Source organism: Crassostrea angulata, chromosome 5 (assembly GCF_025612915.1).
Source record: "Crassostrea angulata isolate pt1a10 chromosome 5, ASM2561291v2, whole genome shotgun sequence".
Classification (NCBI taxonomy): domain Eukaryota; kingdom Metazoa; phylum Mollusca; class Bivalvia; order Ostreida; family Ostreidae; genus Magallana; species Magallana angulata.
The window spans coordinates 28,534,507-28,560,607 of record NC_069115.1 but is presented as its reverse complement, the minus strand read 5'-3'; the positions used below and the strand labels follow the sequence as shown (position 1 = coordinate 28,560,607).

At 31.5% G+C, this 26,101-nt stretch overlaps 1 protein-coding gene and 1 pseudogene across 2 annotated transcripts; one reads left to right on the top strand and one right to left on the bottom strand.

Annotated features, from left to right (window-relative positions):
* The first annotated feature begins 1,524 nt into the window (after window positions 1-1,524).
* LOC128184010 (soluble scavenger receptor cysteine-rich domain-containing protein SSC5D-like) lies at window positions 1,525-9,500 on the top strand. Of its 2 annotated transcripts, XM_052853282.1 has the most exons (8): window positions 1,525-1,711; window positions 2,934-3,196; window positions 3,365-3,464; window positions 3,717-3,890; window positions 5,245-5,421; window positions 5,837-6,013; window positions 7,007-7,148; window positions 8,573-9,500. In XM_052853282.1, exons 2-8 carry the CDS (start codon window positions 2,951-2,953, stop codon window positions 8,730-8,732), a joined length of 1,176 nt encoding a protein of 391 aa, XP_052709242.1. In that variant the 5' UTR covers window positions 1,525-1,711; window positions 2,934-2,950; the 3' UTR covers window positions 8,733-9,500. The 2 variants fall into 2 exon arrangements, with proteins under 2 accessions (XP_052709242.1, XP_052709241.1); XM_052853281.1 differs by lacking the exon at window positions 1,525-1,711 and having other exon boundaries at window positions 2,863-3,196.
* A 10,136-nt stretch (window positions 9,501-19,636) lies between these two features.
* Window positions 19,637-25,102, bottom strand: LOC128184012 (lysyl oxidase homolog 2-like; annotated as a pseudogene).
* Between the last annotated feature and the right edge of the window lie 999 nt (window positions 25,103-26,101).

Below are 26,101 nucleotides of genomic sequence, written 5' to 3'. Positions count from 1 at the left end.
ATCTCTAAATAATTTGCAGCAAACGCTAGCTTTTTTTGTGAGAAAAAACAATCGGTTTAACTCATGCAATATTCCATATACATTTATTGTACATTGTGAACAGTAATGTAAGAGATAATAGTTTTGTTCACTAACCAGTTTCTGACGATTTTTTTCGCAATAAACTGAATAACGCAATTTGATGAGCGAAGTACAATCTCATTCTGTGACTTTAATCCATATGCGCCCGTCGACGTCTCTGCTATTAAAGAACCTTTTCTTTGGTTTTGGGGGGATTTTTTCACTAACAGATAACATTATTACACATGTACGTAAATATCGCCCCTTTTGTTCTCAAATAATTTTTATCTCGCGAGTACAACTCTATTATGAGCTTTCTTCGACATTTGTTTCCATAATAGGCAGGCCTTATATATAAATGCGCCAGTTTGTTGCGACTCGCAATCGAAATACACAACGGTTAGAAAGTGTTATCACTCAACGAAATGCTACATCAGCCATTGCGTATACATCCATGCTATATTTGCGATAAATAATGAAACATGAAGGCAAAAAATGTGCTTCATAGATGACTGTTTTCCGCTGGGCTACAGAACTATAGCTTTCCGGAAATATTGCTGGGATTTGCGAACCCTAGATATAGTGTATATAGTACATGCAAAGAATAAAATGATATTTATATACACAGCTGTACGGTCAGAAAAACATGCGTTCAACTTGGATTTTGTTTGTTTGGTTTTTTTGAAAACTAATTTTGAATAATTAATCAATATTTGTTGTAAGTTTACTAGAAGAGTTTAATGTAGCAAGTAAATTATGCGAGTTAAAGTGTACTGAGAAGCGATAAAATATACATGTGACTTTCGCAAATCCATTCAAATGATTTGAATGAATCTATAGCTAAATACAATTAATGATTAATAAAACTGCCGCGACTGTCTATTGTATGATATTTTTTTTCAAATTTTTATTCGCTTTCGCTGTGAGCAAATGGATCCACTAAAGTCAAAGATAAAATATTGATTGACTCTTCTGTTTCATGATGACAAGCAATACCAGTTTTATCAAACAGGTTCTTGTAAACTATTCTGTTTTCTAAACCTAAATGTATCAACTGACTATGAAGACAAAAGCAAGTTGATGGTTCACAAAACTGCAACTTTTTCCCCGTGAAGAAATTAACGGAAAATGCTGTCGAGAGGGACAATAAACATACTACATGTCTACCAAATAATCAGTAAAAACCTGATAAGTATTTTATCCATTTATTATATCCAAATCCACACTTTTCAAAAGTTGTTCCCCTTTATGGGGTCAACCCAAATGTCAAAAGGGAAAACCCCCCAAAAATCCCCTTCTTTATACAATCAAATATTTGGGCGTACTGTGATGAAATCGCTTTGGATTTGATTTTAATTATTCATTCAATATGTGGTGGCAACCCACATATTTAATAAGTCATTCTTGGGCAATCAAAATACAAACATGTAGTACATGTATTACCTAAAACGGAGTTTTAATGTCAACTGATATAGATACAAACATAAAGATACAAACTTCTATACTACAAAGGCTACTGTGATAAATCTATGGGTTTTCCTCAAAAGATGACGATAAAGAGAGACGACAACATTTGTAAAGTGTGGATTGTGATCACAACTACAATTTCCACAGAATTATTCATGTAGAAAACTCACGACCAGTTGTGCGGGTAAGCGTTAAGTATTAGTACATGTATGGGATAGTGGCTTTGGATTTTCGACAACCATAATTACTAAATATCATACATGTAATATGCCACTTTCAAACGGCGCCACCGTCTAACAGTACTATCAGTACTTTGATTTAATCTTTTCTGTGGCATTTGTACTGTGAACGTTTGCATAATTTGGCTGTAAACTGCATGATTATTTCAATAGATAGACATGCTCCAGCAAAATGTTCAGTTAAACGGTTACTTAAAATTTTTGACTAAAACTATAATTTTAAGTTTTTATGAATATACTTTACATTTGATATCTTTGTCATTTTCTGTTGTTATTAGTACAATTTGAATTAAGTGCAATTTAAATAAGCATCACACATTGTACATGTACATTTATACCCATATACCATTTTTTTAAAACTTTTACGAGAAATATTCAAGATTTTACACTTCATAATTTATTTGTCAAAGGACTATGTGCGGTTTGGTCAAATATCTGCCCCCGATTTCAACCAATTTTTAAATAGTATCGTATAAGAATGAAATCTTCACAAATCATTGTAAAGAGGATGCCTATAAATTTAATCTTGATTTTAGTCATTATTGCTCACTCGCTTTTTATCTATGACGTCATCTAAGCGACTTAATTCCCGCAAAGTTGCAAACAAATGAAGATATTCTCATTTTTGCTCAATATTTTGCATTCGGAAGTATAGAGCGCAGGTCTGCTCAAGTGCAATTTTAACATATGTTTTTCTTCAGATAGTTATACATATTATACTAAAAAATGGTACTTGAGCAAGCCTGCGCTCGATGTTTCCCAGTCGAAAAACCATCGGAAAACACCCTTATTTTGCTACAAAACATCAATTTATCAAAATAATGCAATATTCATGACGTCATTTCTACGTTATGACATCACTGTGTTGATAATCTTTTACACTTTTATTTCCAATATGATTTTAACTATCTTTCATCTTATTTTAAAGCTCTTTCTACAACTTTGATTTTGGGGGGGCAAAAATTGCATAAAACCGCACTTATCAGAAAAGAAGACAAACCATTAATTGCACATGCGCGGGTATTGATAATTCATATTTGATTTACTATCTATGCGTTGACTTTAAACTCTGGCTGTCATTTTTACACGAGCTTTCGCATCGCTTATAATCAAATTGAATTTTGGCAAGCTTAATTATGCTAGCTTTTATAATTCTTATTCAAATAGGAGAACTTGGTGTTGTGATGTCCGAAATTGGCAGTTGCCCAGTTAACCAAGATAAAGTAATAGGAAAGAGATTGCCTGTCAAGTGGCCTAGAGTTGAGAAGAACATTGGTTTCCAAATGTGTCTCAGAAAATGTGAGGCGATGTCCTATTGCCTGTCCATTAACTTTAATCGTGTTTTCTTGGAGTGTGAGCTCAATGAGAGGAAGAAAAATGACACAAATGATCTAGTGGACGATGATAGCTATTTTTATGCTGAAACAGTTGTAAGTAACATAAATTTGATAGATTTAAATCCGATTTGTTCCATTACGTCATTAACCTTTATTTAAATTTTTGTTTAAGATATGACAAATTTGTTGTTTTCATAATTTATTTTCCGAAAATTTATTCATCTATTCATAATAAATGACGCCGTCTTATTTCTTCAACAGAGGACAGATCATAAGAGTAACGTTTGTGGCGATACGGTTTGCAACAACTACTCTACATGTGTTACGATGGCAGGGAATAGAAAAATTTGCATTGAAACAGGTATCATAAACTGCAAGTTGTACTGTATAAAATACAAAAAAAGGGTAAATGATTTAAATACATTTATTTAATTGATATGTTATTGAAAATATAATGATAAAAATACCAAAAGTAATAGCGAAAATACGCTTATATATTCAAAATACTTTATGAATAGTGAAAGGGTTTTTTTTTCTCTTTTAAAACTTTGATCATATTGACTTTATTTTGTTGTACATGTATTACGTGTAAACATTTTACTCAATTGAAAAGAGTGTTCCGAATCAGCTCCAGAGATATCAAACGGAAACATTGTTCAGCGGACATATTCTCCGGCGTCCATTACTTATGGTTGTAACAAGGACTTCATCGGTTATGGTACCACCCAAACCATTAACTGTTCTATTGGCGGGAAATGGTCACCTCTTGATTACCGATGTGAACATAGTACGCAACTTTTTAATTTACTTGTTATGTTATTAAAATTTGATCGTGTTTAAAATTGCCTTAGATTTTAAGGATAGTCTCAAATGTTGTGAATGAAATATTAAAGGGACTCAAATAATCTTTTATTTGTCAAATCTTGTTATCAATGTGTCATATCCTGTTATCGTTGTGTCATAAAAAGCATGACAGAAGACCACGCAACCTGTTTTAGCTACAGGGGAGAGAACAATATTGAAACTAAAACAAAGTACATTGTATTGTTTTGGAAAACTAAACATAAAAATTGCTAGTTTTTTCATAGTTTTGTTTATAAAAACCTTGGATTTTAAACTTTGATTTCACAAGTTAAAATGTAAAAACTATTCTTACATGTTTATTTACTAGTAACTGGAAAAAAAATCAGTTTTTCAATTTTTATTGATTTTTGGGAGTTGATTTTAATCAACTCTCCTATGCAGTCACTCTGGCAAGCCGAAAGTGAAACAGTGTTTGGACCTAAGCACAAATCATCACCGCTGACAAGTCTTAGTTCTTGAATATAATGGAAAAATTCGATGTAATGTATGCTGAAGCATTGTTTTTCAAGGAAACTTATCTATAAACACTTTGAAAATAGTAAGATTTATAATACGAACAATTTAGATATTTATGTAGTCTCTGCGCCAGAGTTTAATATAATCTCGTTCAACCAAAAGCTCGGCTGTCTCCGTAAATCTCCGACAAACAGATGTGCTCTCTTGCTTGTCGGATATTAATGGAGACAGCTCAGCGTCTGGTTGAACGAGACTGGAGTTAAATATCAATAGTGCTTGGATCCATACAATTTTTAGAATTGTTTCGATTACTAATACATACTGTGGTTTCATTAATATTCAAGGGTATCAATTTTCGTGGATAAAGTGAAAATCACACTTTCAAGGGTATGTAAATTCGTGGCCAATGACCCCATCAATACAAAATGTTAATAAAAATTGCATTTCAATGAACATTTAATTTCATGGATCAACTTAAAAACAAAATCCACGAAAATTGGTATTCAACGAATATTGATGAAACTACAGTAGTTTGAGATCTATCTTTAAATATTACATAACATGATTCATATGAGGTTTCTCTAAATTCTTGTCTGAAAAAAGTCTAATCAAAATTCATATTATATAAAAGTGCATAATTTAAATACAGACTAAAAATTAATTAATTGCCACGCAAGATAAGTTGATTTTAAAATAAATAAGGATCGATAAAATCAACTCCCGTCAGTACGTCAGAACTTTGCTTTATATAGCTAACCTTTTATGCTGAAAATTAATTATACAGTTATATATGAATTTCTTGCTACCATTTTATTTTCAAGAAAATTGCTCTCAAACAACACCAGTAATACAAAATGGAAACATTGTTCAGCGGACATATTCTCCGGCATCCATTACTTATGGTTGTAACAAGAACTTCATCGGTTATGGTACCACCCAAACCATTTACTGTTCCAATGGCGGGAAATGGTCACCTCTTGATTACCGATGTGAACATAGTACGCAACTTTTTAATTTACTTGTTGTGTAATTAAAATTTAAAATATCTTGAATAGTAAATGTGCAAATATACGTGTACGTCATTTTGTGGATAAATATATTAATTGTATTTAAAACTGCCTTAGACATTGAGCATAGTCTCAAATTTTGTTAATGAAATATTAAAAGGACTCAAATAGTTTTTTATTTGTCATATCTTGTTATCAATGGCATTTTCCTTGCCAACCTATTAAAATTTTATATCATATATGATTAAAAGCATGACAGAAAGCCACGCAACCTGTTTAAGTTACAGAGGGGAAAACATATTGAAACTAAAACAAATTATTGGGTTTTTTTATTTATTTAACCTTTTTTGCTGATAATTGATTATACAGTTGTATATATATAATTTGCTACCATTTTATTTTCAAGAAAATTGCTCTGAAACAACACCAGTAATACCAAACGGACACATTGTTCAGCGGACATATTCTCCGGCGTCCATTACTTATGGTTGTGATCCGAACTACATCAGTCATGGTTCGAAACAAACCATTAATTGTACTGAAGGCTGGGGTTGGTCACCTCTAGATTACCGTTGTTCAATAAGTAAGTAACACATTTTGACTGATTTCTATACTGTATAACCAAAAGGTTGATGCATAAATTATTGAATACAGTAAATATATAAGGTATTCTGCAAGTTATATTAATTAAATATTTTATCTTTTCATTGTGCTTTCTTTGCATAGTTTGATGGATATATGTTAGAAAGTCCCAAATAGTTTTGTAAATGTTAACTATGAGCAGTAAGTCATATCCTAGGGATACATTTTATTTTTTAGTTTGATAGATTGAAAGTTTGTAATTAACAAATCAATGTTACCAAGCTACTGTACACTGGGACATTTTCGCCTCCATTGTATTTTCGCCCTTTTTGCCTTTGTTGTCAGAAGGCGATTTAAAACTGCGCATGCAAAAGAATATCGAATAACTGTTTTTTCAGTAAGAATATCTATTTCAAACCGCGTCGGGCGAATTAAGACAGATTGAAATCGTTTGCAAGTTATAGAGGGCGAAAAAAGACACTGCGCAAAAAAACCATATTTACAGTTTATCAGTGTGATTTGAGAAACTTGGTGATATGGTTAAAGATTTCTTTCCGGTCTTTTCTGTCCTTTGTTACAAATAAATAGGAAAACAACAGTGTTTAATCAAAAGGAAAACGTAGAAGAAAATCAAATTATGCCGTTTGATTAAAAAAAAATAGAAAGAAAGTAAATTTATATACATTATTCAATTAAAAATAGGTGATATGAGATGAGTTTCAATAATCGATTCAGTAACAAACACAAACAGTTTGCTCATTCATAAAACGTATACAAAAAACCAAGTAACAGTTTCATTTTACAAAAAAAAAAATAAATAAATAAACACAGTAATAAAAACAAGCTTTTATATGCAATACATTTCATTGGTTGCAACAATCAATTAAAAAATTATTGCAAAACGATTTGCAATAATATCAAACAATGCCTTTCACCTGCCAAATTACTTTCAAAGAAAATTTTATAAAACTTAAATGCTTATATCTGATCTTAGGTTACACCAGGCTGGTTGGTTCCAATGTGCCCTTTGAAGGACGAGTGGAAGTCTTCTTATATGGATCCTGGGGAACTGTCTGTGATGATTATTTTGAAATAACCGATGCCAATGTCGTTTGTAGAAGTTTGGGATTTCCAGGGTAAGTAAAGTTTGTTGAATAAGACTGGATCGTCAACAAATTAAATTTTCCGTCAGAACTACCATTCTATGTATAATTTTTAAGGTATCCGATCCATAATAGGCTCAGATTCAATGAACCTGGGTGCATAACAGATATGTATGGGCCAAATACTCAGTATACTTGGACATAATTCTCCTATTTAAGTATCACTATGTAAGAGTGGATTGTGACCTAATTAATGACCTCTTCCTTTTTTTGAAGAGTTGTCCACCTTTGCATTAGTTCTATGAAAATTAATTCTAAAAAAAATCTACACGGTATAAAATTTATTTTCAATAGTTTTTGAATTCCTAATGATAAAATACATCTTTCAACCAAAGCATTTTTTGATATTCCTAGTAATTACTTTTTTATTTTATAAAATGTACTTGTCTCCATATACCTTAATGCAATCTTCATTAATTAATTACTGCTTAGTTAATAATATTTTTGAAAATTTCTCTCGGTAATTCTTTTTCTACTCTTAAATGCTTTAAAAAATGTCAAAGTATTTAATACATGATGGATATTCATGGTTGGAAAAATTTGGTCCTAATATGGGTCGGATACCTTAAAGCATGAACTTTTATAAAGTAAAAGAAAATTTTCCATTTGAAACTTGAATGTTTAATATTAACTTTTCTTCTATTCTCTTCTTTTCATATTTAATCAAATTAAAAAAAAAAATGAAATATTTAATGTCATTGTGAAATATTTGTGTTGGCATTTTTTCTTATAAGACTCTATTATAATTCTGCTTAAACAAATAATAATTATTAAAGACGTTCAAAATAAGAATTTTATTTCTTTGTCACTTACACTGTAATTTGTAGGGCAGAAAGTGTAATATATAACGTAAGTATTAAGAAGATAACTATTATAAATTTTTAGAACTTAAGGTTCTCCGATCCTCAGCCTCAAAGTATTTTTTTTTCATCAGAAAAATGTTATTAACCCTTCAAACTTTATAACTGAAATAAAATCGAAAGAATTTTTTTAATGGTATCCATGCATTTTGCGAAGTTATTGCAAATTTGGTAACGATGAATAAAATGGAATAAATAACATATACAAGTAGAGATCAAATTAGCATAAAAGGTTGCAACGGTGCATCGGTGGTTCGAACCTTTGTACCTCTATATAGTAGGTATCCGTGAAACCACTAAGCCAAGCAGTTCGTTGAACTACTTTGCGTAATATTAACACTTCGAGACTAATTAAATTTGTCAATGTAAAAGGCAGATTTATTATACGAACAAAAAAATCCTGATAATTAAGAGTTATCGAACATTGCCGGGGATTGGAGATTGTTAATTGTGTTTTATCCTCTTAACATATTTGGTCAATATATATGATCATGTTCGACATGATGCTGTATCTGATGCGTTATATTTTCTTTCCAGTGCATTACAGGTAACTCATAAATATGGAAGCGGCACCGGGGATATTTTAATGGATGACGTGAGTTGTGTATCTAATGAGGCAACAATATTGGACTGTGGCTATATAACGTCACATAACTGTGACCATTCCGAAGATGTCGGAGTTATTTGCAAACATTGAACGAGTTTTTCTTTCATGAGAGGGGGTCCACGTTGCGTTGCAATTATTACTAATAACATTTTTTATCTGCGAAACATTGATGATAATGTGATTCGCAAAAATGCTATATGTAACATTTATATCAAACATTGTACTGGTTTTACATGGAACTTGTATTTTTTCCATTTTTAGTGAAGATAAGTAATGTTTAGGTGATTTGCTATTTAGGATTTAAAATCGATATGTGATTCAATACTGTAACATGTAGCTAACTTTGTAGATATTAATATGTAATCAATAGTACAAAATGTCATTTCTCCAAATAAAATACTGCTCATCTCAATTTCTGCTATAAGTTAAGTTACAATTTTTGACAAATTGATTTAAGAATTTTGAGAATCCATATTAAATTTTACGTGAAACTATTAAATATTCATAAGGGGAGATGAGATTTTGTTTTACTATACAAAAATATCGATTCAATGACAAACTTGCTTAGAGCATCAAGGCATCGTTTCGACACAAAAACAAATGCAATATACTGTTGCATATTTTCGATTGTTTGTTTTTTGTTAAGTTTTTCTGTCACATTAATTATTCAACATGTGCGATGTATTTTCATATAAACATTGCAATCGATACAATTAAAAATGAACATCAACGTAACACAATGAATGACTACAACATTGCATCCTTCGATATAATTTGATTCAGAAATGGTCATCTACCATGCATCACCTCTTGATTAGAGTATGGTTTCATGCATGTGTCGTTGTATACTAAGAAAACAATTTTTCTCCTGTGGGGAATTATCAGAATTTGAACAAAGTCAAACATTTTGTAACCTTTGAATATGATTAAAATATATAAATATTAGTCTCTTTTATTATCATTTTTTCAAAGAAGTCATTAATATAGGAAGAGTTACATTGATCAAGTCCAATCCTGAGAGCAGTTTGGGCGATTGAATGAAAAATGACAATAACAAACTGTCAAAAAACACCCCAAAGCTATATAATGACAGGGCAAAATCACTTTATTAAGTTCTTTAGAATTTAAAACAGACTGAATCAAAATTTTAAATTTACATTGCTAGTACTATATCTTCAATTGTAACTTTAATTTTCAATAGACTATCATTATAAGACACTAAAACAACAAGTGGGATGTTTATTGTGTATTATGAATAAATCAATTATAAATCAATAAAATCATAAAATATGTAAAGAAAATTAAAAAATAAAATTGAGGCCTAAAATTTTGGTATATATGCCAAATTTGAGGACAGGCCAATTTTTGCTGCAAGACCAAAAATTCGGGCCAATCCAATTTTTAGGCCAACTTTGAAGCCAGGCCGGGTTTTAAAGTATGTCCTGGCCAGTCTTCTAGAATATAGAAACCTCTAAAGAATTCTACTGTTTGTAATGATATCATACACTACACTTTTTATTTATGAGAAAGGAATAGGATAGCGTAAAATACATGCATCGAATAATTGATTATTTTGTTGCTAATGTGGAAGGAAATCAGCGCATATTTGACACAATTTAATGGAGAGACATGCAATCCACAAGGTATATCTAATTAGTTCAAAAAAGATTTATTTTTACTTTTAATTTTAATTGCCTTGTCGGGTCGCCGCCATATTGGATGCTCGTGTGACTGTTACTGGGATGAAACCAAATGGTTTAATAGAGCAAGCATATGTTAATTACAATGCTATGTTTAATTTTAGACAAACAAAATATGTAAAAGAAATAATACAGTTAGTGATTTCACGGATATCGATTTAAGGTACTTCACTACTCCAAGACTTATACTTTTAAAGATACTACTTCACAAGTTTGCGATTTAAATGTTTTGTTTAACTGTTTGTATCAATCGATTTAGGTGTATATCGTCATAGCTCAGTGGTTAAAGTATCAGGCTTGTGAACCGCAGATCATGAGTTCGAATGCATATGCATAAAGATACGGAAAGTTATTTAAATTCAAAGTAGATAAAGTGATACTTTATTGTAAAACTTTGAATTCTTTAAAATTTGTTTAAGACAGTTGTATTTATTTTATGTGAATATAATCACAGGGAGGTAATTAAAATGCTGTTAAGTTTAAGATATTTTTGCAGCTTAATTTTATTCTAAATTTCCAATTTTTTATACATTTTATTTATGCTTAGGGGAAATAACTTTTTTCTGACTTTTCTCTGATGTGTATGTCTAAATGCTATAATTTTTCTAAATCCAACAACTAATTTTAAAATGTGTTTGTAGTTTTAGTTTTCTAACACAGTTGACAATAAAATTTAAAAAGATAAACAAGTTTCTGTCTACAAAGATTTTACTTTTAACAAAAAAAAGTATTGGTTTATGATGCTAAAATATGATCTAGTTTATGTTTATCAGACATCTCAAAAAGTGTGATGACATGTATATTTTTTCTAATAATTGATGAAATTTAAGTCTATTAAGTTTAAATCAGTTCTGTTTTTCAAATTTTATCAGAGATTTTTACGAGTATGAAGTTACCTTAATATGGATTTTTTCTTAACATAATAGTTTATAGCTAAGAAAAAACATATTGTTATATCCAAGTATTTAACATAGATCTGATTGGTAATTTTGTGGCCACCCAGTCTCCTCAATTGAGTTTTGTAGATGTCAAATATCCTTTTTATTCAATTCATAAGTATGAGAATATCCCATTGATTAAGGAGTAATGCAGCATGTTTTAATTAATTGAAAATTTTGCTACTCGTGGAATTGCTTTGATTTTTTTATTATTGTTGTTGTATGGATAAATGATTTTAGAATGGGAAGAAAAAACAGAGAAAAGAAAATGACATGTCGGTACTTCTTCATTCTGCCGGAACTTGTAGATTAAATTATATTTGTTAGCTTTTTGTTTTGTTTTGTTTTTGTTTTTGTTTTTTTTTGGGGGGGGGAGGGGGGTGTTGGGGTCTTCGTTTTGGGGTTTTTTTGTTTTGTTTGGTTTTGGTTTTTTCGGTTGATTTTTTTTTTCTTTTTTTTGGGATGGGTGATCTCTTTCTTTTTATAATATTTGATGGGAGCCACTGTGTGCATGGGGTTGTGAAAGTAGGTAGTTGAAAGGAACAAAGCGAATACAAACCATCGCGACTAATATCTTAGAGTTACCTCGCATTGTACAGATAATAAATATCTCAAAGGTATTTAAGGTTAACACATCACATACATTATTTTCCATGATGTAAAACGAAAAATATCAGATTTGTTAATATTTTAATTGGTTGGATTATAATGTGCAATTTTGCTTAAAGAAGTCTGTAGACTCCTCTTTAAGCTGGGGATCTATTGATGCTGAACTGTGGTTGTTTTATATGCAAACATTTAATAAAACCAAATTGTCAAATCAGACAACTCGTAGGTATTTGAAATGTTATGCATACAATTATGAAGGTGTTTGTCAGAAACAATATTGCGAGTATTTGCATCAGTGCATTACATGTAATGCATATAATCTTCCATTAACTGCTTCAGGAAAAATCAATCTAATAAAATTCCCAAAAATGCACCTGCTCGTTCGAAATTTTTTAATTCCAACAACAAACCACAGGACGGCAAAGCAACATTTAACTTGTTACATAAGTTATGGCATATCCAATCAATACATCTATCTTCGATTCTTTATTGGCATATTACCAAAATAAAGATATAGCAACAGTTTTATCAACTGGGTTTAAAAATGGGTTTTTGCTTCAAAATACAGGCATTAGAAAAAAGGTTTAATTTAAAAACATGATATCTGCAGAAAAACATACTGTTGAGTTACATGAAAAAATAAAGAAATAAAATTTGGTAGAATTTTAAGCCCCTTTCCCTGTCAACTTGTTTCGAATTTGTGGTGTAATCCTATTGGCATCCTCCCAACAAAAGCAAGGTGGTTGGCGTATGATTTCTAATTTATCACACCCAGTGGGTAATAGTATCAATGATCACATTGATCAGCAATATTGTTCGGTGTCGTACTCTACAATTGATCAAGCCTTGTCACTGATTCAGGAGATGGGGGGGGGGTGCATTAATGACCAAAATGGACATTTCGAGTGCTTTTAAATTGTTGCCAGTCTGTCCTGAAGATTTTTGCTTGCTAGGTTTCAAGTTTTTAAATTCATATTATGTGGACAAGTGCTTGCCAATAGGTTGCTCAATTTCATGTTCATTATTTGAGATGTTCTCTTCTTTCCTTCACTGGGAGCTGCAGCAAATGTCAAATTCAAGGGGGATAATTCATTATGTTTTGACTTTTACCGCTTTTGTGACAAAACGCCAGACGTATGATGAAGTATATTCTTAAAATGTATGTTACTTATATATTTAAAGTGTTTGATACATGAAAAAGTCAACATGTTATAAGACTATTCCGAACAGAAATACTTCCAAGATCCAAGTTGGAATTTTTACACATATCCGAGATGCAGTATTTTCAACCTTAACCATTAACTGAAAACATTTTTTTTTGCTTTTATTTTTTATCAGAGAAGACAGGTAATATGTACATGCACAATTTTCTTTGAAAGGGTGGGATAATTCACTCTCTTATGAATGAAAAATGATCGACCCTCATTTGCGAAAAAATGAAACCGATCTTTACGTTTCACATTAAACAAAAATTGATAAATGATTTGACAGTGCAATTTTGAATAATAGTTATATCATACATCTTTTAAATAAAATTCATCATTATCGAATATTGATCTTTTTTTCAATATATTTATTTTACCAACTGTCCAACTGATTGCAGTTGTTCGTCACATTTCTTAAAACACGTAAAGTAACAATCATATTTTTAAAATGAACCAAAACAAAAAAATAACAAATGATCAAGAAAAAAAGATATGTATTCCTTTAGTAATGACGTGTGGTACATTGATTTAAAGATATGTGGTATCATAGGTCAAATTTTCCAATTTTCCAAACGTTAATCATGTAAGTGAACATTTCCTGAAATATGTTTCTAATTAACAATGAATTTGTGGATTGATAATTGTAATCTAAGTATGTTTTGGAGGAAAATTTGCCTGGTTCATACTGTACCGACCTGACCAAAACTAACAGAACACAGACCCCAACCGAGTGAAAGGTCTATTTCAGGTCTGCTATGGCGAGCTGACCTAGAGCGGACAATGAAAGAAGACACCGATTTTAAAAGCAGATCCATATAACTACTGATAAAATAACCAAAATGTCTCTACACATGTATTTTGAAAATACGGATCTGCTTCACACTTAAACTCTGTGTGTTAAGCTAGCCCCAAGGGTTAACCCTGGATATATCCATAGCAGACCCTGAACGGATACAAAACAGACCCAAACCAAAGGCAAATTCTTAAAAGGCAGACCCCGACTAGACACTGAGCAGGGTCATCTTTTGGGGTCAGATTTGGTGTTAGGTTGTTTTTGGTTGGTACTGTCGAATTTTAAACACATCCTAAATGATTCAATATTTCGGCAACATATTTTTTTCATAAACTCACCCGCGTAAATTGGTGCTATTTTAATACATTTTTCATTGCACTTTTTTTTATTCCATAAAAAGTGAAATTCCTCCGCGTAAAATAGTGTTATTTTAATACACGTTTCATTGCAACCTTTTCTAATCCCTATAAAATGATGCATACGGTGTAATTTTTTGCAAATCTCTTGTCCTCACACGTTCTTTATAGAAGAAGATGAGTCAGATATGCAAGTTGTTCTAAATAATTAGATTTTAAAATTTCATATTCAGCAGTGTATGGACTATCTATTACAAACAATCGCTTTATTTCCCTGATAGCAAAGTTACTCACTGAAAATCTTGACTTCTCCAATTGTAATGAATATTAGTTTTATGATTTATGATAATAGTCGACGCAGTCATTGTCTGTCAAGAGGAAATTGGTCGTTTTGATGAGTTTTTTTTTTTTTGTTGATTTATGCAATGAAATTACGATTGTATCAGCATAGAAATAGTTATCGTCGTACACTTAACCATTTTGTCATTTTTCCTGCGGTCATTGAGCTCACACTCCAACAAAACATGATTGAACTAAACAGGCAGACAAGAAGACAATCGCCTCAAATTTTCTGAGACAAGCAATGATATTTTCAATTCTAGGCCTGTTGATAGGCAACCTTTTTTCCTATGATTTCGTTTTCGATCGGTTGAAAACAGTTCAACTTGGATGTCACAAAACCGAGAGATGCTAATTCACATACTACTATACATAATACAGAACTAAAGCCACTAATATAATAATGATTGCACAGTTTCACTTCGATCTTAGAAAATGCAAGCTTGTTCTGACCATTGTTAGTGTATTCTGATGTACTACTGGCACAACATAGATGTACAATCACGTGGTTGCAATTCTATCGATTTTAATGCAAAACAAGTTAAAAATGTTAAAAAAGAAAAAGCTCTATCCAACCTCTAAAACTGTTATAAATTTTCAGTGTTTCTGTTAAAGGTAAAACAGATACATGAAATTCTGTTTGTGCTTTGTTTCTTTACAAATTTTATTTCAGCATAAGATGTCATGCTCAAAGAGGCAATATATTGAGTTTTATTGTACAATTAACAAGAGGTTAAGTGTTTTGAACAATGAATGAATTTTTATCGTCCCATTGATTTTCTTTTCAAACATGACTTCAGGACTTTTCATTCATTAAACGTGTTACATGTATGTAACGCTCAAAGAGGGTGTTTATCATTTCTTTATTAAATTGAATAATTAACATGAAACTATTGTGTGATGAATTAAAAATGTAAGGAACCAATGAAAATTAGACAAGCACAGAATAGCCACGCTTTTTAAGAAAAAAACTGTATCTAAAGGTTTATATTTAACGATTGTTTCTTTTTTATCATATGTGTTATATTTTTGACCTTTTTTAATATGGAAATGTAAAAAATACTTACATTGAAAAACGAAACGAATATCAATACTAATAAAATCTTATCTTAATTACACATCTCCTTCTGTTACACGAAAGATACACCAAGCAGACAATTTTGTAATGGGAAAAAACTTGAAAATGAAATGGGGGGATGGGAAAAAAATCATGCAAAATTTTAGGAAAATTTCTGCGTTAATTCAAATTGTTTACAACCATTTATTCCTGTCCTTTAGCGTAACAGGTAAAAAGGGGTTTTCCTTTTCTTTTTTATTGAATTGAATTTTTTAAAATATATTGCTGGAACTCTAATTTAAGAACTGCACATTGACAATTGATATTTACCGATCCCCAAAATTAGCCAGTTAAATATTTGACAGACTTGAAATAAAATCGTAAACCGAAGCTTTATCAAAGGTATTGAGCTTCCATTTGCCATTTTTTAAATCAATCTTTTTATGCAGATTATCAAGCTGAAATTTTGTGAAGAAATAGAGGTTAACAAAAATGTCCGCTCATTGACAGGTTCAACTGAAATAACCAGCGATTTATCGTTCCAGCGCACCTCTAGAAAATATATCATGATGCACTATACCATTATTCTACATTTATTGTATTTCGTGACAATAGACCATTTCAAAGTTTCGTTTCGTTAGATCAATAAATCAAATTTTTGTACATGGAAACAGACTTGTAGTTTAATTTTTTCATTCTTTTATATCACTTCCATGCATTGGTTCCAAAAGAGCTTTTATTCCTCCATAGAAGGAAACATGGACGCATACCTAATGATTAAAAGATTTAAAACAAAACAAGTTTCAAAATAGAATAATCACTTTCAAATGCTATTTGTTAGATATGTTAAATTGGATTTATTCAGACTGAACTTCTTTGATTGTTTTTTTTTTCCTTTAAAAGTCAATATAAAAGATGAAAATGCATCACAAAGATTACTTTATCATATTAAAATATTATATTATTCATTTCATTATAGTCTTTCTTAAGTTCTCTTAAACTTGAAACTAATATTTCAATGATTTTAAAACAAAATGCAGTCAATGGTTACTGCACACGAACAAATTAAAAGAATATAAAGAAACTTATATTGAAATATTGCTTTTGATTCAACTTATGTTGCGTTACATTCAGTAACTAACTTGTTCGAAATTCAACTGAACATTGTCAATTTTCCAAAGTTGTTTTTTCTACAATATTAGTTAGAGCCTTTCATCTGAAGCAGAAGGGATTTCAAATTGACCACTTGATTAGAAATAACTTTTCCTTGTTTTGATGATGTGCGTTTCTACTCCTTTCTTGCTGTAAATAAGGCGAAAGTTAGACTATAGGCCTCGTAGAAAGTGACGTATTCTGAGAAATAAGAACTAAATTATTCGTTAAGGGGATATGCGGGCATCTTTTACATTTGAAGATAAAAATGTAAACATTTCTTGAACTGGCTTGTAACTGACCAAAACTGTTGCCAAAAGACATAGGCACTGTATATAATATTCTACATTTTGTTTTGTATGCAAATAATGCGTAAAAGAACAGACCAATGCCTTTTTAATTACTAAAGACAACTGTCAAACAAAGCAGCTAATTAATTGCTTTAAAGAAAATATAAACATATATTTTTCAATAAAAATATAACTCTAATATACCTTCATAGACACAGACAAAAATATCTCGTGCAATGGTTTTTGAGATTCATTTTAAGAATAGGATACCCTCATTTGAGACAAAGTCTAAACTTAAATAAGCAAGCAAGCTTTGATTTTATTTTGTAAACATGTGGTTGTAGAGTGAACGCTATTGACTTTCTTTCATATTTTTTCATATTTTTTAACCTAAAAGTTTAGTCTAACAACATGCAGTTAAAAGGAATTTGAAAATGCACTGTTTTGCCTTTGTTTGCGTAATTTGCATACAAAATAACATGTGGAACGTCAATTTATTGCTTTTGTATCTTTTAACAACAACAAGTTTTGGACAAAAACAAAGCAGTTTAGAAAATGTTGACATTTTTCTGCTCAATTGTAAAAGATGGCCGCACATCCCCCTGAACAATTATCAATATTTACATTAGCAAATATGTTTCCTTACATGCATTTATGGAGTACCGAAAACATTCAATTCTATGGGAATGTTTTATATTCATTTTGTTTTCATTTCACAATTATTATGGCACGCGCTTATGGTTTGACGGCAGCATTATTTTTACAATAAAGTTACATCCGGTAAGGATATGTAAATCCCATTGTGTAAATATACAATAAAATATTGTCAAACCAAAACATATTTACACCTCAACATTATAAAATAACTTACCGTTGATATAATCATTTATTATAGGTGTTTTAATACACGTTGTCACTTTTTAAGTTGATTATTGTTAAATCAATTTTAAAGACATGTTTATTTATTTAACAAGTTGATTTCCTATTTATTTTGCGGTGACTTTTCGATTTCATCAAGTTAGTTTGGAAATGCCTTTCGGTGAAACATAGGAGGTAATGTTGGTCTTATGTGAAACGTTTATAAGACGAACACTGTTTATAATGTCATGAATTGGACGACCCGAGGCATTTTACTTTTAACATTTTTTATGGGTTTTTTTTTCTCGTGAATATTTTTTCGGTCGTTCTGCTTCATTTCAGTTACCTTGCACTTTTACAACGTTACCAAATACAATAATCTAGGTATATGTTTGAAAACTTTTTCCAAGTACCACGAGATTTAGTGAAAAGTATTTTTCAATTTATCTTTGTTAGTTTTCATGATTATATTATTTAATTTAAAAAGGACAATTGTCTCTACAACCTATTCTGGTAATGGTGAGTATTAATGCATTCCATATGACAAATTTATCTGTCTCCAAAACAGTTAACTGGAGTGAGTTGTATTCAAATCGTAAGTATAATACATTTATCAGATGAGGTCATTTTTAAGTTGACATTGTTTGGACCAGAATATATGAAATATGGAAGAATCGTTCATATATTAACATGATGTTCGAGAAAAGTGTTGCATCTTATAATCATAAGGAATTCATTTGGAATCAGCGAAATTTCATTGTTTGTGGTATGAAACATGTACTTAGATTATTTTTGCGTGGAATCATCACAAAATCAAAACCTGTCAAAAGGTATATACATGTTTAGTTAAAATATTTCTTTGGGCCTTTTCAGTTTGCATTATGATATGAAACAAGCAATCTGAGAGTATTGCATAAGTAACGCACGTCCCCTACCGGTTTGTAGAAATTTATGAAAACAATGCACTGTTATGCAGAATATCATTTCTTACCGTCTTCTGTACCCCGAATCAACAGACCAAACCGATAACGAACCCGATTGTAATAATACAAAAAATCCCGTCGATTAGATTTAAAACACAATGCTTGACACTATTTTACAGAACCTTTTTGTTTGTTAGAAACAATAAAAGGAATGGTCCAAGTAATGCACGATACTATTACTTACTACATACTTTCCTCATTTATTCAATACACACCGAGCCCGATAACGAACCCGAACATTAAAAAATTGGGATATAAAAAAAAATTTTCTCGAAAATATGTCAACCAGACACTACAAAAGTATAAACTTGATCTGTAGTTTGACATTTTGAAGCTGTTCAACAAATTTCATATTATTCCTCGCATAAAGAAAAAAGTGTGGAAAACTGATGTGAGACAGACGGACGGACGGACAGACAGACGGACGGACAGACGGACTGACGGACGCAGAGGAAAGCTATAGTCCCCTCCGGTGAAAACCGGTAGGGGACTAATAAACAAGTGTAAGTAAAAACACAATGCCATTTCAACTTACATAGAAGAACGGTTTCATTTTGTAAGAGTGAGTTTTCAATGTATGAAATTCGATGCCAAACTTAATTTTTTTTTAATTTTTTACCTGTATTTTCACATTTATACTAAATACATAGAAATAACAACATTAAGTAAACATCTATGACTGTTATTTTATTAAAGAATTTGTCCCGCCAGTAATGTTAAATCTACATAATACAATCCATGAAGAGAAATAGTCGCACCACTCGAGAGTTCAAAATTATTTTTGTCATTAAATCCACTGTTTAGAAGCATAAGTTTATTAAATAAATGCAATAATACAGCAACTGCAAAGAATGGTTTGTCGCAATTTCAATCGACATCGTTGCTTCTTAAGACAACGTTATTTTTTATATCAGTATTCTTTTGCAGTTGTCCGAAGGAAGAAATTGTTTCACTAAGTCAAACTGTTGTTCGCAAATTACTCCAACATCTTCGTAATGTTCGCAGTCATGTGATCTAGAGTTAACATAAGCACAATCCAGTATTGATATCTCGCTGGACAAACAAGCTACATCATCCATCAATATTTTCCCGCTACCCTCTCCAAATGCAGCACTTGGACGTACCTGCAAAGCACTGATAGGAAAATATTTGTAAATGTATTTTGTTTAATGCTTGCACAATGTATATTCAGAAATGATTTTTTTTTTTTGGGGGGGGGTCACCTTTTTTTGGCATTTAAAAGTATTCACAAATTCCAATACAAATGCCGTAAATTTCAACTTTAAATATTAATTTTAAGATTTGACTATCGACTATCAGTAGCTATTAATCAACAATGGCTGGAGCACTATTATATCTAGTACTGACTTTAGACATTTTTTTCACACAAGAATATTACATCACACAAAAAAGATGCCATTTGGAGAACAATGGTGAGTTAATGCAAGGTAAACTAAAATATACATGTATAATGATAATTGCTCTACCAATACAAGTTCATCACATGTTATTTCTTCGATGAACACGTTAATCGTTGATCTCCTTCAAAACGAAATCTACTTAATGATGCTAAAGGACTACGAATGAAACCACAGTATAAGTTGGCAATAGCGAAGTGAAAGAATGTAATTTAGCGCGTAAAATGTACAATTTTTGTAGTGTAGAGAAAAAATTGAAAAGGTTTCTTAGTTACTTAAAAAAAATGATTTTCATGTTACATATATGTACTTTTTACAGCTATAGGATAGAAAATTTTGATGTCATACTGTTAAAAATATTAAGCAATTGTACGTGATAGCACAATGCCCTTCGGCAAATAAAGCTTTAGATAAGAATGTTCATGTTGCTAGCTTAACGTTATTTTGGAATTTTAAAAGATTTTTGCAAAAAACACAGCTTCGATCTTTTTTCATTGATTTAAAATATTGATCTGGTAATTTATTTATTGGTTTATTTGTCGTTCAAAAGATGTATCAATTATTTGTAGTTGTTGTCATTTGAAAACTCGCTTTGCATACAAACACTGTATTTAAACAGTAAGTGCAGTTTGGTAAATATTGTGATTTGATCAGGACTAGAACAAAAACACGCATTCAAGACAACTAAACGCTAAAGTATACGTACCCGGGGTATCCCAAACTCGAACAAACGACATTGGCTTCCGTCATTTCAAAATAATCATCACAGACAGTTCCCCAGGATCCATTTAAGTAGACTTCCACTCGTCCCTCGAAGGATACATTGGAACCAACCAGCCTGGTGGTTTCTAAAGGATTATGATTAGCATCATCTTTAAATTAACATCTTGGAATTCTTAGGTAAAGTGTAATTCAGCAGTAGGTTGTATTCGTCTAAACAGATTTGTTGACAGAAGACAAACAAATAGTTTAAAGTCAATTGCAATGCAATTAAATCACATGTGAAGGTTATCAAAAATTCGTTGTTATTGATTTAATCCTTTCTTTTTTTTTAAACAAGTCCCTGGGCTCATGTCCAATGCTAGAACAGTTTCGAATAAAGGCAACTCTCAGGAATTAATGAACGCGACACTTCTCGGGAATAATCACGTTAACTTCGCTAATCAACGCAAAATGTTCGCGAATAAACGTGTAACTTTCGCGGAAAATGCCAAACTTTCATGTTATATTGCAAAACGTTGGCATTTTGTATATAATACGGTAAAACAATAACTGCTTTACTAATCAATATCTTAAGATTTTTTTAATTTGATATTTAGAAATACTCAAACTATGAAGTCGCTGGTTTAATTCACTTTGCAGTGTATCTTTTTTAACAGTCTATAAAAAAGATCAATAATTAAACTATTGGATTTTTTTATCATACGTTTTCCTCGATAGTAATTTTGTACATATGTAATTTGTTCAATGGCAAAAGATTAATTTGTGCTTACGCCATTCGCATCGGTAATCAAGAGATGCCCATTTCCCGCCAGGAGGGCAACACGTGGTTTGGATAGAACCATTGCATCTGTAGGTTATTAAATCTGGAGTATAAGTTCGCTGGACAATTTTTCCGTTTGGTATACCTGGCGCTGATTCTGAACAATCTTTTTCAATATAAAATAATACGAAATATTAATCAGTTTTTGAACTGGTAGCCAAGGGTTTCTGATCCTCACAGCTCCTCACGAACCCTTGGCATGCTAGTAAAAGTCATGATTTATTATTTTCTTTCTTACGTTATCTCCCAGGCTAAGTCAGCGAAATGATGAGGGATGCCGACCTTTATCTTCACAATGCAGTAATGGCAACATTCGTAAGGATTTATTTCAATAAAATGAAAGTGCTATTTAAAGAGACAGTACAGCTGAAAACACATGTGTGAATAACTTCAGATTTACACATTGTATAGTTAGGAAATAAGAAATAACGTTTATTGTAATAGTTGAAATACATGAAAATTCATTTCACATACTTAATTAACATAATTATGAGATTCCGGAAAGTCAAGGGTCGTACAAACGGGAATTATCTTATATCGTGTATTTGTACCACGTGGACTTTGATTGACAGTAATTGACACGTGCTGAAAACTACAAGATCTTTGTCCCACTACGGTCATCATGCATATGGAAAACGAGGTTAAAGCGAATCTTTAAATGAAACACATCCTTTCTTACTCGATAATTTATAAATGGTTAACCAATTCAGGTTCATTTTAAAATGAATAGATATATATATGTCAAATAACCCCTTAAGGGGCCTCATGTATAAAAATAAATTTAGGTTGTAGCAACTCCTATGATAAACACGAAAAACACATGCTTACAAAATAATAATTGTGGTTATTTTAAAAACTTTGAACAGTTATTACCTATGAGAAGTAGAAAAGACATATTTTATCTACAAATCTGTCCAGGAGATTCTTTGCGAGCCCTGCATGTGTTTTGTTTACAGTAAATACGCATGCGTAATAGTATAGAGGGCTGAACCCCGAACACCTTGCAATGTATTTATGTGATAGGTTATACGTAATAATTAATTTTAAGGAAATAATTAGATTTATTTCATGGAGTACTCTGTAATTTTCTGAAAGTTTATACATTCATGAGTAGTACAAAAATACCGAACCCGATCGGAAAAAATTTTCAAGTCGGTTTTTTGATAAGATGCGCCGTACTGTCTCTTTAATGTCAAATGTGTTCAATAAATAGGAATAATGTGAAATGTTCCTTACAGATCAAATTTATTCAAAGACTATGAGCAGTAAATCCATAATGTATGAATGCATGTCCCTAGTGATACACAGTCAAATGCACTTAATTTTAATTGCGTCATCTTTTTACGTCCCACAGTATTATTAAGGCGCACACAGAAGGATCGACTGGAAAAAAGGGATTAGAGCGATTCGTGTTTGAGACATTCGTGAATAAACAGTACGAAAACATTGTCGATTAAATCAGATACGTTATGCATTTTTGATTGGTCGAACAGTTTCAGTAAACTCCAATGAAATCAAGGGAAAATATCCAGACTTTTAATAGTGCAATTAGCCAAGGGTTCATGAGGAGCGGTGCAGGTCAGGCATCCTTAGCTAACGAAGATATGTTGAACTCCCTCTTCTAACAGTGTACATACAGCGCATATCCACTCAAAAAAACTTTATAACATGAACACTGTCACACACTAAACTGTCTTTGAGATAGAGATAAAATACTTTTCAATTCAACATTAATTCTATAAATATAACAATACACAATGCACAGAGATATACCTTTTGTATATACATGTACATATCTTTACAGTTTAATCAATATACATGTATTACGTTAATGTCATTTAAAATTTATTGATAGCAAATTTAAACTGTCCTTTCACTCATGATCAAACAATTACGAGGTATGTTTTTCGTTTTAAGATCCTCTTCCTTTTTAAATTGTCGCAAATTTTTCACAGTAATTGTGAATGATAAATTGGACTGACTTCGTTTTATTCCTTTTATTTATTTTATTATGCATGTACTCTAGACACTACACGTATTTTATTTAGCGTTTACGATATTGGGAGAGAAATGGTTTTGCAACGAATTCGCTCGGAATTTTATATCCGGATTTCTTTATATGTTTATTTACATGTTCATGTTTGACTAGATTATGCGAAAGCCAACATCACTAAAAAGAAACACAGCGAAATGTAAAACGTTTACAGTACCTGTTTCAATGCAAACTTTCTTATTCCCTGGCATTGTAATACATGTGGAGTAATTGTTGCAAATCTCTTCTCCACAAAGGTTACTGTGGTGGTCTGTCCTCTATAAAAGAATAAAACATACTGTTCTAGCTCATATATATTAAGGATTTGTTTTTCAAAGCGCCTTACAAAAGCCCAACTATCTACAAAAAGAATCTATCGAAAATCATTTATTGTTTTCATGACGAAATATATTTAAACAACACATTACAAAATCTGAAAATCTTTTTTTGGATTTATGTGTCCAAGTAGCGTAGTGGAAAATGCACTCGCTTTTCTCCGCTGCGAACCGAGTTCGATCCCCGTGATCGACGGTGGTTGTATGTGATAGGGTATGGCGGTCGCCCGCCTGGACACGTAGTTTCTCTCCAGGTACTCCGGCTTCTTCCCACATTAATGAATCTCTCACTTTAACATCCGTGCCAACGAGAGATAATGATATAAGTTGTAGAACTTGTTTATCAATCTTTATAAAATAAATAAAGTTAGGTGGGTTTTTTTTATATATGCTTTTGCTCTTGGTTCACAGTTTTATTAAAGAGATGTTTTAGCATAAAAAAGAACAATTTTTAAGCAAAATACAGTAAAAGTATTCATTCTACTTACGACAGTTTCGGCATAAAAGTAGTTTCCGTCATCCACTAGATCATTTGTGTCATTTTTCTTCCGATCGTTGAGCTCACACTACAACAAAACACGATTAAAGTTAATGGACAGGCAATAGGACATCGCCTCACATTTTCTGAGACACATTTGGAAACCAATGTTCTTTTCAATTCTTGGCCAGCTGATGGGCAACCTTTTTCCCATAACCTTATTTAGGACACCTGGACAGTTGCTCATTCCTGAAATCACACCACCAAGTGCTGTAAGATGACAAAAAACTAAAACATCTAACATCTTGGTGGTTACAAAACTCAGTTCTATTTCATACTTTGGATGGAATGTGACTGAAATAGATGGTAGTCACTGTTTGATACTCTTGCAATAAAAGCGCATAGATATTCTATGCATTAGCCTTGCGCATCACGTGTCTTACCTTTTAAATGCGATAAAAAAATCAAAGTACTGAAGTACTGCCGGGACTTGATTTTATCGATCATCATTTATTTGTAAATCATCGATATGTAATTTTGCATGGCATGTAGAATCAGTAATCGAAATATTTCTGAGAAATTGGATGGATCCAGGCAAGACTGAACTCCAGTTTCTCCGACAAGCAAGAGAGACTCTTTGTTTTGTTGGATATTAACGGAGACATCCGAGCGTCTGGTTGAACGAGACTAGTATATTGAAGTCTAGCATATGAATACATACGACTTCAAAAAATATCTACGTGTTTGTACCATTTAAAATCTTATTATTTTCATGGTATTAATAAATAGGTTTTCTTGAAAAACAATGCTTCAGAATATATTGCATCTGAATATATCGATTATTTTCAGGAACTAAGTGTTGTCAGCGGTATTGATTTGTGCTTAGGTCCAAACACTGTTTCACTTTCGGTTTGCCCGAGTAAGTGCATAGGAGAGTTGATTAAAATCAACTCCCAATTACACGTTTCCGCACTAGTAATCAATTAGATTTGATCACTGTAATTCCCATACCTGCCATCTTATTTTTCTACAAAGTTGAAAAATCCTCCATGTATATTGATCCAAGATTAGAACACGTATTTGTAACAAATAAATTATTAAAATTAATAAATTGAAAAACACACCCACATATTGCCTTCCCAAACATAATATGCATTAATGCATATTGCATTAATTTTCCAAAAATACCAAACTAATATTGTATCTCACATACCTCGTCATCATGTTGTTCATCAGTTTATAAACGCCATTTAAAGGTCTGCCTTCTCCATAGAATTGATCATTCTCCCTTTTCTTCAAAAAGTTTATATTCACCAAGTAAAACGATTCTTAAACAATTACTGCCAATTGGTGCAGCTCATGTGATATTTTAA